Source organism: Heptranchias perlo, chromosome 12, assembly GCF_035084215.1.
Source record: "Heptranchias perlo isolate sHepPer1 chromosome 12, sHepPer1.hap1, whole genome shotgun sequence".
NCBI classification, from domain to species: Eukaryota; Metazoa; Chordata; class Chondrichthyes; order Hexanchiformes; family Hexanchidae; genus Heptranchias; species Heptranchias perlo.
The window spans coordinates 48,033,151-48,048,565 of NC_090336.1; the positions used below are offsets into that span (position 1 = coordinate 48,033,151).

At 45.6% G+C, this 15,415-nt stretch overlaps 1 protein-coding gene across 2 annotated transcripts in view; it reads right to left on the reverse strand.

Moving 5' to 3' along the window:
• kif18a (kinesin family member 18A) overlaps positions 1–15,415 on the reverse strand; it is a 135,941-nt gene that overhangs the window by 83,936 nt on the left and 36,590 nt on the right. For both annotated transcript variants that reach the window (XM_067994087.1, XM_067994086.1), the window contains exons 7-8: positions 1,203–1,379; positions 133–207 (exon numbers count right to left, since the gene is read on the reverse strand). In XM_067994087.1, coding sequence (XP_067850188.1) covers positions 133–207; positions 1,203–1,379 — 252 coding nt within the window. The remainder of the gene's footprint in view (positions 1–132; positions 208–1,202; positions 1,380–15,415) is intronic.

A 15,415-nucleotide genomic window follows, 5' to 3' on the forward strand; every position in this document is an offset into this window, starting at 1 on the left:
ACAGATGCCTGAAAGCATGGTCAAAAAGGTAGGTTTTGAGGATGTATGTATAATAAAAATATAATGTATATTTTTTTTGTGACCACCTGTTTTGTCTTTCAAAATGGCTGCTTTTATACAGTGACTATTTACCTCTTTCCTTTGCTCTTCACAAATCTTTGCATATTTACCCACATGGTAATTCAGATTCAAAACATTGCTTTTTATCTGCAGAAATGAAAAGAAAATTAGATAATTATAACAAATTAGATCAAAGTTATGACTAGAAAAATATCAAACATAAAACACTCGTATCAAGAATCATTTAATATTTTATTAATCACGATTGCTGGTGGTGAGATCTACAGAGGCGAGGTGAGAGAATAATCCTGGAGTCGGACAACATTCTGCTTACTGGTACAGTGGGTCATAACTTTCACTGAGTAGATTGCAATACATTTACAGCATTGTGCACAGCAAAGCACTGTATTTCATACATGGGGCATGCTTCATCTAAATGACATTAAAGTCTATGTTGATTTATTAAATTTAATGAGTTTACATGTAATTAAGGATTATTTGTATCTAAAAATGGTAAAAAAAACAGCATAGTGCACACACATCTGATTTAAAAACTAACACTCAAAGATCAGAGTGGCAGCAATAAAATGCAATTCAAAATAGCTGATAGATAGATATTATGTGTGAACCTATCATATATTAAAAATCTTATCGTTGCACACACTTACTACAAAACCTTATTTCGTGTTGTCACGGTTTGGTCACACTTCTGTGTCAACTTTCCCCCCCCATAATAAATTCATGGCCCACATTCATAATGGAAACTGCCATTGTAAACTTTTCATGCTATAATTAAACTCTTCTGCCAGTGGTGGCACTGTGGTGCCTCAGTTTTGTATTTCCGCTCTCCTCAGCCAGTACTGCAGTGAAAGTCCCATGCCCCAACTCATTCTACATCTCTGCTATTTCAAATTGTTCTAAGTTTTATTGTAACAAAAAAAATCAAAAGTATTAAATAAAAATAAGGTCAGAATGCCCAACTATAAAACAAAAACAGGACTGAATGACATATGTGACTTGACTTAGCTATCCCCTACCCTCCAACCCTGCTTCACATGCAGACTACACTTGGCCTTGACTTTCCATGTGCAATGCCAAGGGAGATCAACTAGTAAATACATACACACACACACAAAACTTACTGAAGATTTGATGTCTTTTGCTCGATTGGCATACTTTAGTGTATTATGTGTGTCATCATAAGACAAAGAAGATGGGCTAATAGCAGCTATCATTATTGTCTGGCAGTTTCCTCCCAGAGAGTCCTTCAATAGCCGAGTTAGTTTACTGTTCCTGTAGGGAATATGCTGAGTCTTTCTCTGCAAAAAACAGTAAAGTTATTTAGCAAATATCCAAAGTAACACTAAGCACAACCTTTGCTGAAAAGACAGATATCTCAATCAACATGAAAATATTGGTATGTTAAATCTGTCAATAGTCATTTGAAGTTTCTTGAACTCTGCAGTGCCTAGTGAAATAAAACTTTTACATTTCTTTGAAGCAAAAGACCAATAAGCACCACTTTGAAGTGTCGGCACCCATCCTCAGAGGCTTAAAAACATGTTTCAATTCTAAGTACCGAGTTAAAAAAAGTAGAATTTATTTTGCCTCTGACACAGATATTTGTAATTTGATTAGAACGGAATCAATGTTCAACAAGTAGTAATAATTGTTACTAATTTGATGTGCTGGAATTTTAACTTGGCAAGTTTACACAGGTTACATTTTAGAGGGAATGGCCAAGACAGAGTAAAGCAGGGTAGTTGATAGCACTCTTGCCTCTGAATCATAAGGTTGTGGGTTCAAGTCCACTCCAGGACTTGAGTATGTAATGTGGGCTGACACTTTTAGTGTACTACTGAGAAAGTGCAGTCTTTTGGATGAGGTGTTACATGGAGGCTCTGCAACCCCTCAGATAATGAAATAGTCCGAGCCTGCATGCAGCAAGACCTGGACAACATCCAGGCTTGGGCTCATAAGTGGCAAGTAACTTTCGCGCCAGACAAGTACCAGGCAATGACCATCTCCAACAAGAGAGTCTAACCACCTCCCCTTGACATTCAACAGCATTACCATCACCGAATCCCCCACCATCAACATCCTGGGGGTCACCATTGACCAGAAACTTAACTGGACCAGCCATATAAATACTGTGGCTACAAGAGCAGGCCAGAGGCTGGGTATTCTGCGGCGAGCGACTCACCTCCTGACTCCCCAAAGCCTTTCCACCATCAACAAGGCACAAGTCAGGAGTGTGATGGAATACTCTCCACTTGACTGGATGAGTGCAGCTCCAACAACACTCAAGAAGCTTGACACCATCCAGGACAAAGCAACCCACTTGATTGGCACCCCATCCACCGCCCTAAACATTCACTCCCTTCACCACCGGCGCACTGTGGCTGCAGTGTGTACCATCCACAGGATGCACTGCAGCAACTCACCAAGGCTTCTTCGACAGCACCTCCCAAACCCACGACCTTTACCACCTAGAAGGACAAGAGCAGCAGGTACATGGGAACAACATCACCTGCACGTTCCCCTCCAAGTCACACACCATCCCGACTTGGAAATATATCACCGTTCCTTCATCGTCACTGGGTCAAAATCCTGGAACTCCCTTCCTAACAGCACTGTGGGAGAACCTTCACCATACGGACTGCAGCGGTTCAAGGCGGCGGCTCACCACCACCTTCTCAAGGGCAATTAGGGATGGGCAATAAATGCTGGCCTCACCAGTGACGCCCACATCCCATGAACGAATAAAAAAAAGGATGGATGTAAAAGATCCCAAAGCATTATTTGAAGAGGAGCGGGTAGTTCTCCCAGTGCCCTGGTTAACATTCGACTCTCAACCAACGCCATCAAATACAAAATAACTGGTCATTCATCTCAATGCTGCTTGCGGGATCTTGCTGCATGCAAGTTGATGCCTTGTTTGGCTACATAACAGTGAATACAATGCAAAAGTAATTAATTAAATGTGAGTTGCTTAGGGATAAAGAAAAAAGACGTGCATTTCTATAGCGCCTTTCACAACCTCAGGGTATCCCAAAGCACTTTACAGCCAATGAAGTACTTTTGAAGCGTAATCACTGTTGTAATATAGGAAACGGTTCGGCCAATTAATGCACAGCAAGATCCCACAAACAGCACTGTGATAATGGCCAGATAATCTGTTTTAGTGATATGTTGAGAGATAAATATCAGCCAGGACACCGGGGAGAACTCACCTGCTCTTCTTTGAATAGTATCATGGGATCTTTTACATCCACCCGAGAGGGCAGGCGGGGCTTTGGTTTAAAGTCTCATCCGAAAGACGGCATCTCCGTACCACACTGGAGTGTCAGCCTGGATTTTGTGCTCAAGTCTCTGGAGTGGGACTTGAACCCACAACATTCTGACTCAGAGGCAAGATTGCTACCACTGAGCCACAGCTGACACCTCACGTACGCGCGCACGCACACACAAAAAGAATCAGAATAGGGATAGGGCCACTAAGGGATGCACACAATAAACTCACAGGTCATGACAGCGAAATGGCAGAAATATTGAACAGTTACTTTGGGTCCGATATTAGGAGGGAGGCAGCGGGGGGTCGCGTGGGTAACGCGCCCAGTGAAATCGGGGTGCTCCACACGCGATCGCAGCCTAATTGAAGGCACTTACTATGGCTTCCGGGTTTCCCGTTCCAGACCTGCGTAGAGGGCGCACTGCGCACCACAGGCTGTCAGCAGGAGGAGCCCTATTTAAAGGGGCAGTCCTCCAATGCTCCTCCTGCAGCAAAGAACCAATTTTGGATCATGGAGCAGGCCAGAGGCAAGGCTGCTCCAAGGTTCTCTGACTCCTCACTCCAGGTGCTGCTTGATGGGTTAAGGAGGAGGAGGGAAATTTTTTTTCCATCGGATGGGAGGAGGTGTCCTCCCTCCGAGACCAAGAAGGCCTGGCTGGAGGCGGCCGAAGAGGTAAGCAGCAGCGGCAACATGTCCAGAACATGGGTCCAGTGCAGGAAGCGATTTAATGACCTAACCAAGTCAGCCAAAGGGAGCATACTTACGCATTCTCCCACACTCAGTCTTCCACATCACCTCCACCACCACACAATTCCTTCTGCACTGCCACCACAACGCTCTTGCATCACCCCTCACATCCACTCAACCATCAGCCTCACCTTGCCTGCAGTTACTCACCGCCCCAGTTCCCATTCGAACACTACCACGCAACCCAATCCTCATACACTCTCAAGGCTATGTCTCACAGGCACCCTCCCATGCATCTCCCTCACGGTCACCCCCACCCACACCAATGCATGCAGCGGGTCACCATGCAACCACTCAATCATGCCTCTGTGTTTTGCCTTGATAGGAGAAGAGATGCCAGAATGCCCGGGAGAGGGCAAGGACCGGAGGGGGCCGCCACACCAGGTGGTCTTAACAGATGTGGAGCAGCAGGTACTCGAAATAAGCCGGACGCTGGAGTGCCTGTCCGTGACGAACGCTGAGAATGGGAGTGCACAAGCAGCTGGTGACAGAAATCTAACACTCAGCACTCATGATAGCGAATGATCTTAGCATCACTTGGCATCTGCAGCACCCCAAATCTGCTTTCTGTTCTCTTGCAGGGCCATCTGCGAGCCATGACGGCAGAGGGCAATTCCTCAGAGGACCTGCCGGCCTCTGAGGGGGCATCGTCACATCAGAGCCAGCCATCCACCAGCGCAGATACATACACCTCGGTAGGTCCCCGTCCTCACTTAGTTGGGCTTGCACATGGTGAGTCACCACGCACATGAGCACGAGCAGACCCTGGTGGCAGGGGCAGCCGTGGAGAGTCCGCGTCGGTGGGAGCACTCTTCTCCAGGCTCTGCTAAGCTGGACCCAGATGCTGAACCCTGGGGGCCAGCTGTGAAAAGGAGTCATCGAGGGCCAGCAGCACATTGCCGAGGTACTGGAACAGTTGCCACACACACTCTCCACAATCGCGCAGAGGATGGAAGAGTCCAACTCCTGCATGAGTGGAATACTGTCACAGGGACGTAAAGGCATCTCTGAGATAGTGTCGCAGGTAGGTGCGGGAACGTCTGCGACGGAGGAAAGGCTAGCTTCCATAGAGCTTCAAGCACGGTTCAACAATGAATCCATTCAGGCCCCGACAACGGCCGTTCGGATTCAGGGTGAGCAACATTCTGCCGCCTTAAACAAGCTGACAGATACCTTACAACTGGCTTTCCAAGGGTTCACACAAGTCCTCCAAACTGTTGTCCAGCAGGGTGGAAGGAGTGATGTGAGCCTGGGCCAGGAGAGGGATGATGGTGAAAGTGGACATGGAAGTGGGGACGCCACTCAAAGCGCTCCCACGTCTCACCCGTTGTCCCCCTCTCAACCAGTACCGGCAATGCTGCCCCCTCTCCAGGTGGCCGAGTCTGCCTCTGCACAGGTGCAGCAGTCTTTGAAGGGGTCCTATGGGCACCGAAACCCGGGCCAGCCAGGAGCAGCTCGGCATGAAGGAAGCTGCAGATGTCCATGACTACATGTCGAGGGACTCTAAGCCTCTGTGTGCACTGCTGCTCAGAGAGGTCCAGGAAGCTGAGCCTCGGTCTGTAGACCCTGTGGCGAGGGTAATGCCTTCTGCACGCATCTCTCTCTGCGGTTGCCCTCCCTCCTGCTGTGCAGGTGGATGTGTCATAGCACTGTGTTGTGGAGCTCCACGTGTCAGAGGTGAACGGCGAGGCTGGTCGTCCTCCGAAGAGGTCATGACTGCAGCTACAGCGGCCCCCATCCGGAAGATGCACGTTTGAGGGGGTCCGCAAGGTAGGTAAATGTGTCTGCACACTGGAGTTGAGGTTGCAAGTTGCAGAATTTTAGTGTTAGGAGGAGGGTGGTGCAGGCCAAACTTTGTCCAAAGTGACAGAGTGGCCTCCTGCAATGAGTTAGGGTCTGTCCCCCCCACCACCTGTCAAACGGACCTTTGCAGCTGCCACAGGCTAGTGGCTGCAACACGTCCATTTCAACTGGGAGTGTTTCCCTCAGTTCAGATGAAAATCCCACTCCTCCTAAAATATCCTACAAATCAGGTCTCCTAACCACCTGAAGTATCCAATTAGTTGATTTAAGTGGGATCCCGCCAGCTTTAATTGCCGGCGGGAGTCTCGCATGCAGGGGCTGCGCGCGTAACGAAGCGCGTCATGGGGAACCCGGAAGTGGGCGGGTTGGAGCCAGGCTCCACACCCGCCCCGGGAATTCCCAATTTTCAGAGCACCCCCCCCTCCATGAACGCACCCGCCAGGACATCGGAAAATCGAGCCCTTTGCCTCAGTATTTACCAGGGAGACTAATAAGGTGGGGAGGACATTAGAAGAGATCGAAAGAGATACTAAAACATTTAAGATAAAGGGGGAGATAATTCATAAACTAATCAAACTTAGGGAGGATAAGACCCCGATCCAGATGGATAGCACCCAAGAATATTAAAAGAAGTTAGGGAGGAGACAGCTGAGGCACGATTACATATATATAAAAATTCACTAGAAAAGGGAATAGTGCCAGAGGACTTACTGACAGCTAATGTGATTCCTATACTTAATAAAAGGGAGATAGAACTAGTCCAGGGAACTATCGACCGATTAGCTTAATGTCAGTGGTAGGAAAGATAATGGAATCTTCACTCAAAAGTGTAACAGAAAGACATCTAGAGAATGAAAATATAATAAAGAATAGTCAGCACAGATTTGAGAAGGGAAAGTCATGCTTGACCAACCTTAATGAATTCTTTGAAGAAGTAACACAGAGTAGATAAGGGTAATGCAGTAGATGTAATATATTTGGATTTTCAAAAGGCCTTCAATAAGGTGGTGAATTGTAGACTTACGTCGAAGGTCAGCGCATGTGCAGTCAGGGGACAGGTAGTAGAATGGATAGCAAGTTGGCTACAAAACAGAAAACAGACAGTAGGGGTTAAGGGTTGCTATTCGGACTGGCAAAAGGTGGGATGTGATGTTCCACAGAGATCGGTGCTGGGACCACTGTTCTTCACAATTTACATTAACAATTTGGATTCGGGAATTGGAAGTAGACGACACCAAAATTGAGGGGTATAGTTAACACAAAGGAAGAATGTGTCAAAATGCAAGAGGACATTAATAAACTTGCAGAATGGGCGTGTAATTGGCAAATGAATTTCAATATGGACAAGTGTGAGGTGGTGCATTTTGGGAGGACGAATAAGGAGGCCACATACTGTTTGGATAATAAGAGTCCAAACGAGATAGAGGAGCAAAGGGATCTAGGAATAGATACACAAATCACTAAAAGTAGTGACGCGGGATAATAAGGCCACAAAAAAGGCAAATCAAGCAATGGGATTCATTTCTAGAGAAATAGAATTGAAAAGCAAAGAAGTCATGTTAAACTTGTGTGGAACCTTGGTTAGACTACACTTGGGAGTACTGCGCACAGTTCTGGTCTCCATATTATAAAAAATGATATAGAATCATAGAATGGTTACGGCACAGGAGGCCATTTGGCTCATCGAGCCACGTGATATCAAGAAACGGCTGAGTGCACTGGATACAACAAAGGCTATGGGCCCCGGCAACATCCCAGCTGTAGTGCTGAAGACTTGTGTTCCAGTACAGCTACAACACTGGCATCTACCCGACAATGTGGAAAATTGCCCAGGTATGTCCTGTCCACAAAAAGCAGGACAAATCCAATCCGGCCAATTACCGCCCCATCAGTCTACTCTCAATCATCAGCAAAGTGATGGAAAGTGTCGTCGACAGTGCTATCAAGCGGCACTTACTCACCAATGGCCTGCTCACCGATGCTCAGTTTGGGTTCCGCCAGGACCACTTGGCTCTAGACCTCATTATAGCCTTGGTCCAAACATGGACAAAAGAGCTGAATATCAGAGGTGAGGTGAGGGTGACTGCCCTTGACATCCAGGCAGCATTTGACCGAGTGTGACACCAAGGAACCCTAGTAAAATTGAAGTCAATAGGAATCAGGGGGAAAACTCTCCAGTGGCTGGAGTCATTCCTAGCACAAAGGAAGATGGTAGTGGTTGTTGGAGGCCAATCATCTCAGCCCCAGGACATTGCTGCAGGCGTTCCCCTCAGGGCAGTGTCCTAGGCCCAATCATCTTCAGCTGCTTCATCAATGACCTTCCCTCCATCATAAGGTCAGAAATGAGGATGTTGGCTGATGATTTCACAGTGTTCAGTTCCATTCGCAACCGCTCAGATAATGAAGCAGTCCGTGCCCGCATGCAGCAAGACCTGGACAACATCCAGGCGTGGGCTCATAAGTGACCAGTAACATTCACGCCAGACAAGTGCCAGGCAATGACCATCTCCAACAAGAGAGAATCTAACCACCCCTCCTTGACATTCAACAGCATTACCATCGCCGAATCCCCCACCAACATCCTGGGGGTCACCATTGAACAGAAACTTAACTGGATCAGCCACATAATACTGTGGCTACAAGAGCAGGTCAGAGGGTGGGTATTCTGCGGCAAGTGACTCACCAAAGTCTTTCCACCATCCACAAGGCCCAAGTCAGGAGTGTGATGGAATACTCTCCACTTGCCTGGATGAGTGCAGCTCCAACACTCTAGCAGCTCAAAACCATCCAGGACAAAGCAGCCACTTGATTGGCACCCCATCTATTACCCTAAACATTCACTCCCTTCACCACCGGCGCACAGTGGCTGCAGTGTGTACCATCCACAGGATGCACTGCAGCAACTCGCCAAGGCTTCAACAGCACCTCCCAAACCCACAACCTCTACCACCTAGAAGGACAAGGGCAGCAGGCACATGGGAACAACACCACCTGCATGTTCCCCTCCAAGTCATACACCATCTGACTTGGAAATATATCGCCGTTCCTTCATCGTGGCTGGGTCAAAATCCTGGAACGCCCTACCTAACGGCACTGTGGGAGAACCTTCACCACACGGACTGCAGCGGTTCAAGAAGGCAGCTCACCACCACCTTCTCAAGGGCAATTAAGGATGGGCAATAAATGCTGGCCTTGCCAGTGACACCCACATCCCATGAACAAATTTTTTAAAAAAGCCTGCGCTAGCTCTCTGCAAGAGCATATATAAGGCATTGGAGAGGGTGCAAAAAAGATTCACAAGGATGATACCAGAACTGAGTGGATATGCTTATCTGGAAAGGCTGAACAGGCTGGGGCTCTTTTCTCTAGAAAAGAGGAAGGCTGATGGGTGACCCAATAGCAGTCTTTAAGATAATGATAGGGTTTGATAGGATAGACAGAGAAAATGTTTCCACTTGTGGGGGAGTCCAAAACTAGAAGTCATAAATATAAAATAATAATAAATAGAATAGGGGGTTCAGGAGAAACTTCTTTAATCAAAGAATGCGGAATGCGCTACCACAAGGAGTAGTTGAGGCAAATAGCATAGATGCATTTAAGGAGAAGCTAGATAAGCACAGGAAGGAGAAAGGAAGAGAAGGATATGCTGATAAGGTTAGATGGAGGAGGCTCGTGAGGAGCATAAACGCCGGCGTAGACCAGTTGGACCGAAGAGCCTGTTTCTGTGTTGTAGTTTCGATTATATATATACACACACACACATACATATATATCCAGCCTACACGCGACTCCTGTACCATACCATGTGGTTGATGCTTAATGCCCACATAACTGGCCTAGCAAGCTGCTCAGTTGTAAACAAACTGCTTTAAAGTTCAAAAGTAAAAGGAAAACAACATCAGACGGACCCATCAGCTACAATTCAGGCATTATATCAGGTAAGACTTGGAAAATCTCAGCCCAGTCGAGTCTGCAAAGTCTTTCTCACTTAACATCTTGGGACTGGTGCTCAAGTTAGGAAAACTGTCCCACAGACTAGTCAGGCCACAGCCTGACACAGGTATACTCATAGAATCATATCCATCAGCCAACATTCCAGACTCTACTATCATCATTCTTGGGTCTGTCCAATCCCACCGGCAGGACAGATCCACCAGAGGTATGGTAGTGGACCTGGGAATCCTCAGCATTAATTGTGGACCCCATGAAATCTCACGGCTTCAGACCGTCAAATAAGGTCAAGAAAATCTGTTGATCACCTCAACCGCTTGATACTCCATGTTGAACATTACTTGGGGGAAACACAGAAAGAAGCAACGGCACAGAATCTAGTTTGGCTGAGGGACTTCAATGTCCACCACTAAGACTGGCTTGGCAGTACCACTGCTGATCGAGCTGGCCGAATCCTGAAGGACAATCGCCAGACTAGGTCTACGCCAGGTGGTAAGGAATCCCACACGAGGAAGTAACTTGCTCGATTTCGTAATCACCAACTTACCAATCACAGACACACCTATCCAAGATAGCTCCGGTAGGAGTTAAGTCCCCACAGTCCTTGCTAAGATAAAGTCTCATATTTACAATGAGGACATCCTCCATCATGTAGCACTACCATCCTGCTAAGTGGAACAGACAGAGAATAAATCTAGCAGCCCAAAACTGGGCATCTATGAGGCATTGTGGCCATCAGCAGTATTATATGCCACCACAATCTGTAAACACATGGCCCGGCACATCCCTCACTCCTCGATCGCCATTAAGCAGGGAGATCAACCCTAGATCAATGATGAGTGTGGAAGGGTGTGCCCAGAGCAGCACCAGGCACACCTTACAATGAGGTACCAGCCTAGTGAAGCTGCTACACAAGGCTACCTGCATGCTTTTTTCTTATTCGTTCATGGGATGTGGGCGTCGCTGGCAAGGTCAGCATTTATTGCCCATCCCTAATTGCCCTTGAGAAGGTGGTGTTGCGCTGCCTTCTTGAACCGCTGCAGTGTGTGTGGTAAAGGTTCCACCACAGTGCCGTTAGGAAGGGAGTTCCAGGATTTTGACCCAGCCACGATGAAGGAATGGCGATATATTTCCAAGTCGGGATGGTGTATGACTTGAAGGGGAACATGCAGGTGGTGTTGTTCCCATGTGCCTGCTGCCCTTGTCCTTCTAGGTGGTAGAGGTCGCGGGTTTGGGAGGTGCTGTTGAAGAAGCCTTGGCGAGTTGCTGCAGTGCATAGTGTGGATGGTACACACTGCAGCCACTGTGCGCTGGTGGTGAAGGGAGTGAATGTTTAGAGTGGTGGATGGGGTGCCAATCAAGCTGGCTGCTTTGTCCTGGATGTTGTCAAGCTTCTTGAATGTTGTTGGAGTTGCACTCATGCAGGCAAGTGGAGCGTATTCCATCACACTCCTGACTTGTGCCTTGTTGATGTTGGAAAGGCTTTGGGGAGTCAGGAGGTGAGTTACTTGCTGCAGAATACCCAGCCTCTGACCTGCTCTTGTAGCCACAGTATTTATATGGCTGGTCCAGTTAAGTTTCTGGTCAATGGTGACCCCCAGGATGTCGATGGTGGGGGATTCGGCGATGGTAATGCCGTTGAATGTCAAGGGGAGGTGGTTAGACTCTCTCTTGTTGGAGATGGTCATTGCCTGGCACTTGTCTGGCATGAATGTTACTGGTCACTTATGAGCCCAAGCCTGGATGTTGCCCAGGTCTTGCTGCATGCGGGCACGGACTGCTTCATTATCTGAGGGGTTGCGAATAGAACCGAACACTGTGCAATCATCATTGGAAGCTGCAGGCAAAAGACAGAGCTATGTGGTCGCCTAACCAATCACAGCAAAGCTCTCTAGCCCTACCATATTCAGTCTAGAATGGTGCTGGGCAGCCAGGCAACTAATAGGAGGAGGAGGCTCCATGAACATCCCTATCCTTAACCATGGTACAACCCAGCATGTCAATGCAACAGACGAGGGTGAAATATTTGAGTGTGTCTTCAGCCATAAATGCTGAATATACAGTTCTACATGGCATCCCCCGGCCAATTTGGTTCACTCCACATGGCTTAAGAGCGGCTGAGCGCACTGGACAGAGCAATGGCTGTGGGCGCTCACAACATCCCAGCTGTACTGAGGACCTGCGCCAAAAGCTAGCTACTTCTCTACCTAAACTATTCGAGTGCAACTATGGCCTTAGTACCCACTCGAAAACATGGAAGATTGCCCAGATATATCCTATCCACAAAAAAAAAGGAACAATCTGGCTCATTGCTGCCCAAAAAGCTTCTTCCCAATCAGTAAAGTGGTGAAAGGAGTCATCAAAACTGCCACAAAGCAACAGCTACTCACCAAAAACCTGCTTACTGATGCTCAGTTCAGGTTCTGCCAGAAGCATGCGGCTCCAGACCTCTGGAATTCAGCTCTTGCATCCATGTCTGGATCAAGGCTGTGATGACAAGCGGCAAGTGTAGCTTGCCTTGACATCAATGCAGCATTTCACACAGTATGGCACCAAAGAACCCCGGGAAAAGTGCGAATAATGGCGGGGGCGTGGGGGGGGGGGGGGGAGGGAAAATCCTCCAGTGGCTGGAGGTATACCTGACAGAAAGATGGTTGTGGTTGTTGGATCTAATCATTACAGCCACAAAATATCGCTGCAGAAATTACTCAGAGGGGCATGCTTGACCCAACCATCTTGAGCTACTTCATCAATGACCTTCCCTCAATCATAAAGTCAGGAGGAAGGCTATTCGATGATTCCAGAATTTAGCTCCATTCACAACTCCTCAGATAATGAAACACTTCATGCCAGCCTTGGACAACATCCAGGATGGGCTGACAATTGGCAGGTAAAATTTGCATCACACAAATGTTGGGCAATGATCATCTCCAACAGAAGAAAGTACAGCAACATCTTGGGAGTCACCACCATCGAAAAGCTTAAAGTGGGCCTGATACGTATTAACTATGTATCTTCAAAAATAGGGCAGAGGCTGGGTACTCTACAATGGGTGGCTCACTTCCTGACCTCTCAAAGCCTCTCCACCATTCTTTAAATGACAAGTTAGGAGTGTGATGCAATACTCACCCTCGTCTGGATGGGTGCAGACACAAGGTGTAGCCCCTTGTGCATTCCCCTCTCTTTGCCTCACCATTGGTGGCTGACCTTCATCTGTCTAGATCAGATTCTCTGCAATTGCCTCCCTAAACCCCTTCACCTCCTTGTTCTCCTATGAAACCCACTTAATATCCAACTCTAAGTATCAGTTTCCCTCACACTTCTGAAGTAACTTGGGATATTTTTCTACATCAAAAAGGTACTATATAAATGCAAGTTGTTATATAGATCTGTAATCTGGCTAGAAGTGGAGTTGAGGTCGAAGATCAGCCATGATCTTATTGAATGGAAGAGCAGGCTCGAGGGGCCGTATGGCCGACTCCTGCTCCTGCTCCTATTTCTTATGGATGAGAAGATCAGAGGTTGCTTTACCAAAAGTGATAGAATATTAAAATTGTAAAAGACAAGCAGCAACTGAAACACTAGAGACGGGTGTACACTGTATTGGACAGTGTGCAGAAAAATATTCTGTTTTCTTTATTGCTGAGACTGCAACATCAATAACTATGAGAAATACCCACAATATTGCCCTCTTGCTTCTTACTGCAGGGATAGTAAGCTCTCTTTAGCTACAAATGCTCAGTGCTTGGGCTTGGTAAACACATCTAATCTACTCTAACAAGTAGCAAGGATGGTTGCAAAAGAATGGAGTGCTGAAGAAAGCTCAGGCTTTCTGGTCACTGTTGATAATCTGTTATCCCCAGTAGAGTGGAATATTGTAGCTCAATTTCTGACCTTTGTTATAACTGCCCATACTCTAATTTTACTGGTTCAACTAAGTCTGAAGCTTCTTGTTGACAATTTCATTCGATGACTTTGGTTAATTAATAGTACAATCTCTCATGTTCTTTTAAAATAGTTCTCTTGCAATCCTACTTTAGAAGTGCAAAATAATGTCTTTATTAAAATAATCTTGTGAATCATGAGATATTCTAGTTAGTACGTCAGAATATTTAAATCAATGGAATGTCTCCAACATCTTCATTTGACTTTCTAATTTTAAACAGTGCAAACACCAGATTCCCACTGAATTTAAATTAATTTATGATTTTTTTAATTAACTGCCCATAAATCATTAAAAAAGTTATTCAGCATAGTACTTCCTTTCAGTTATATTTTACTTCAGTGTTCATGTGACACCTATGAATAGATCCAATTGCCCCCAGATTAAGTTGTTGAAACGTTACTTAATTCTACCATACATTAAATATTATCTAGTCTTATGAATCAAGTCTTTTTAAAAAAAAGTCAGACGTAAAATATGGAGACAATGAGATCTCACAGAACGATGACACATTTTCAGAGTACTTCTGCTGCAGAAAGAATGGTAATGAGTATTTTACATAAAATAAGATTGAACAAAGTGTTTGCACTAATATAATAACAACAGGCAACTAAAAAAAACATTTATTGAAGTTTCAGCATCAAAACTGTTCGAGCTTCCCCTGTTGCTCTATTCATCGCGTCAAACAATTTATTGAGAAACCATTTCCCATTCCTTGCAACATTACCTCCACTTCATTTCACTAAATCATAGTATTCACAAAATTTCATAATAAATTACAGAGATAGTACTCTATAGTAATCATTATGCAAATACCATCAAAATTCAAAAAAAGCATCAACTTTAACAAAGAGACAAATCCTCCAGGCCAACCTAAAAGGACAAGTTCTTTTTTTGTGGAAACTGCTACTTAACATGTGTCCTACGAAAATATGTTGGTTATATATGAACTTTCAGAGTTTAATTCATTTTAAACTACTGCTCTATGGTAATTTCTAACAATTTCACATAGTTATACATCATACAGTGCAATCTTGCATGATACCCACACTGCTAATTTCAGCTGAAATGGTGAAATCTAAGCAAAAAATATTTAGAAAAAAAAAGTTTTTAGTCAGCTCATGCATAACCAGTGGTTTACAAAAAACATTCTCCTTCACTGTAAGGTGAATTCACGTTATACCTTTCACTATCTGTGCTAGTGACACTTGCGTGGTTTGCAGTCTGTACCATTCGGTTGATTTTGTGTAAACTACCACATCCCTACAATTAACCTCTATTTTGCAATATCAGAATGTGTTTGGTACTAAAATGGATTCTGCATATAATGTATACATTTTTAGGATAAAATGTGAATAACAAAAGATTACCTAATTTAAATACCTGTAATCATTTTTCAAACGGAAGGTATCCTGCAAACACCTCCTGGAGTACACTGCATAGGTGCTGCTCACCAGAGGTGGGAAAAGATGATGAAAATGAAGCAGAAGCATATAATGGGGATCTGTGAGGGCTGAGGTGCTTCAGGGACCTACATCCATAACTAGTATGGGCAGAAGTGGACACTTTGGAACTAGGGAATCAACTATTTTTCTTTTCTTTGGGTCCTCAGCAGTGA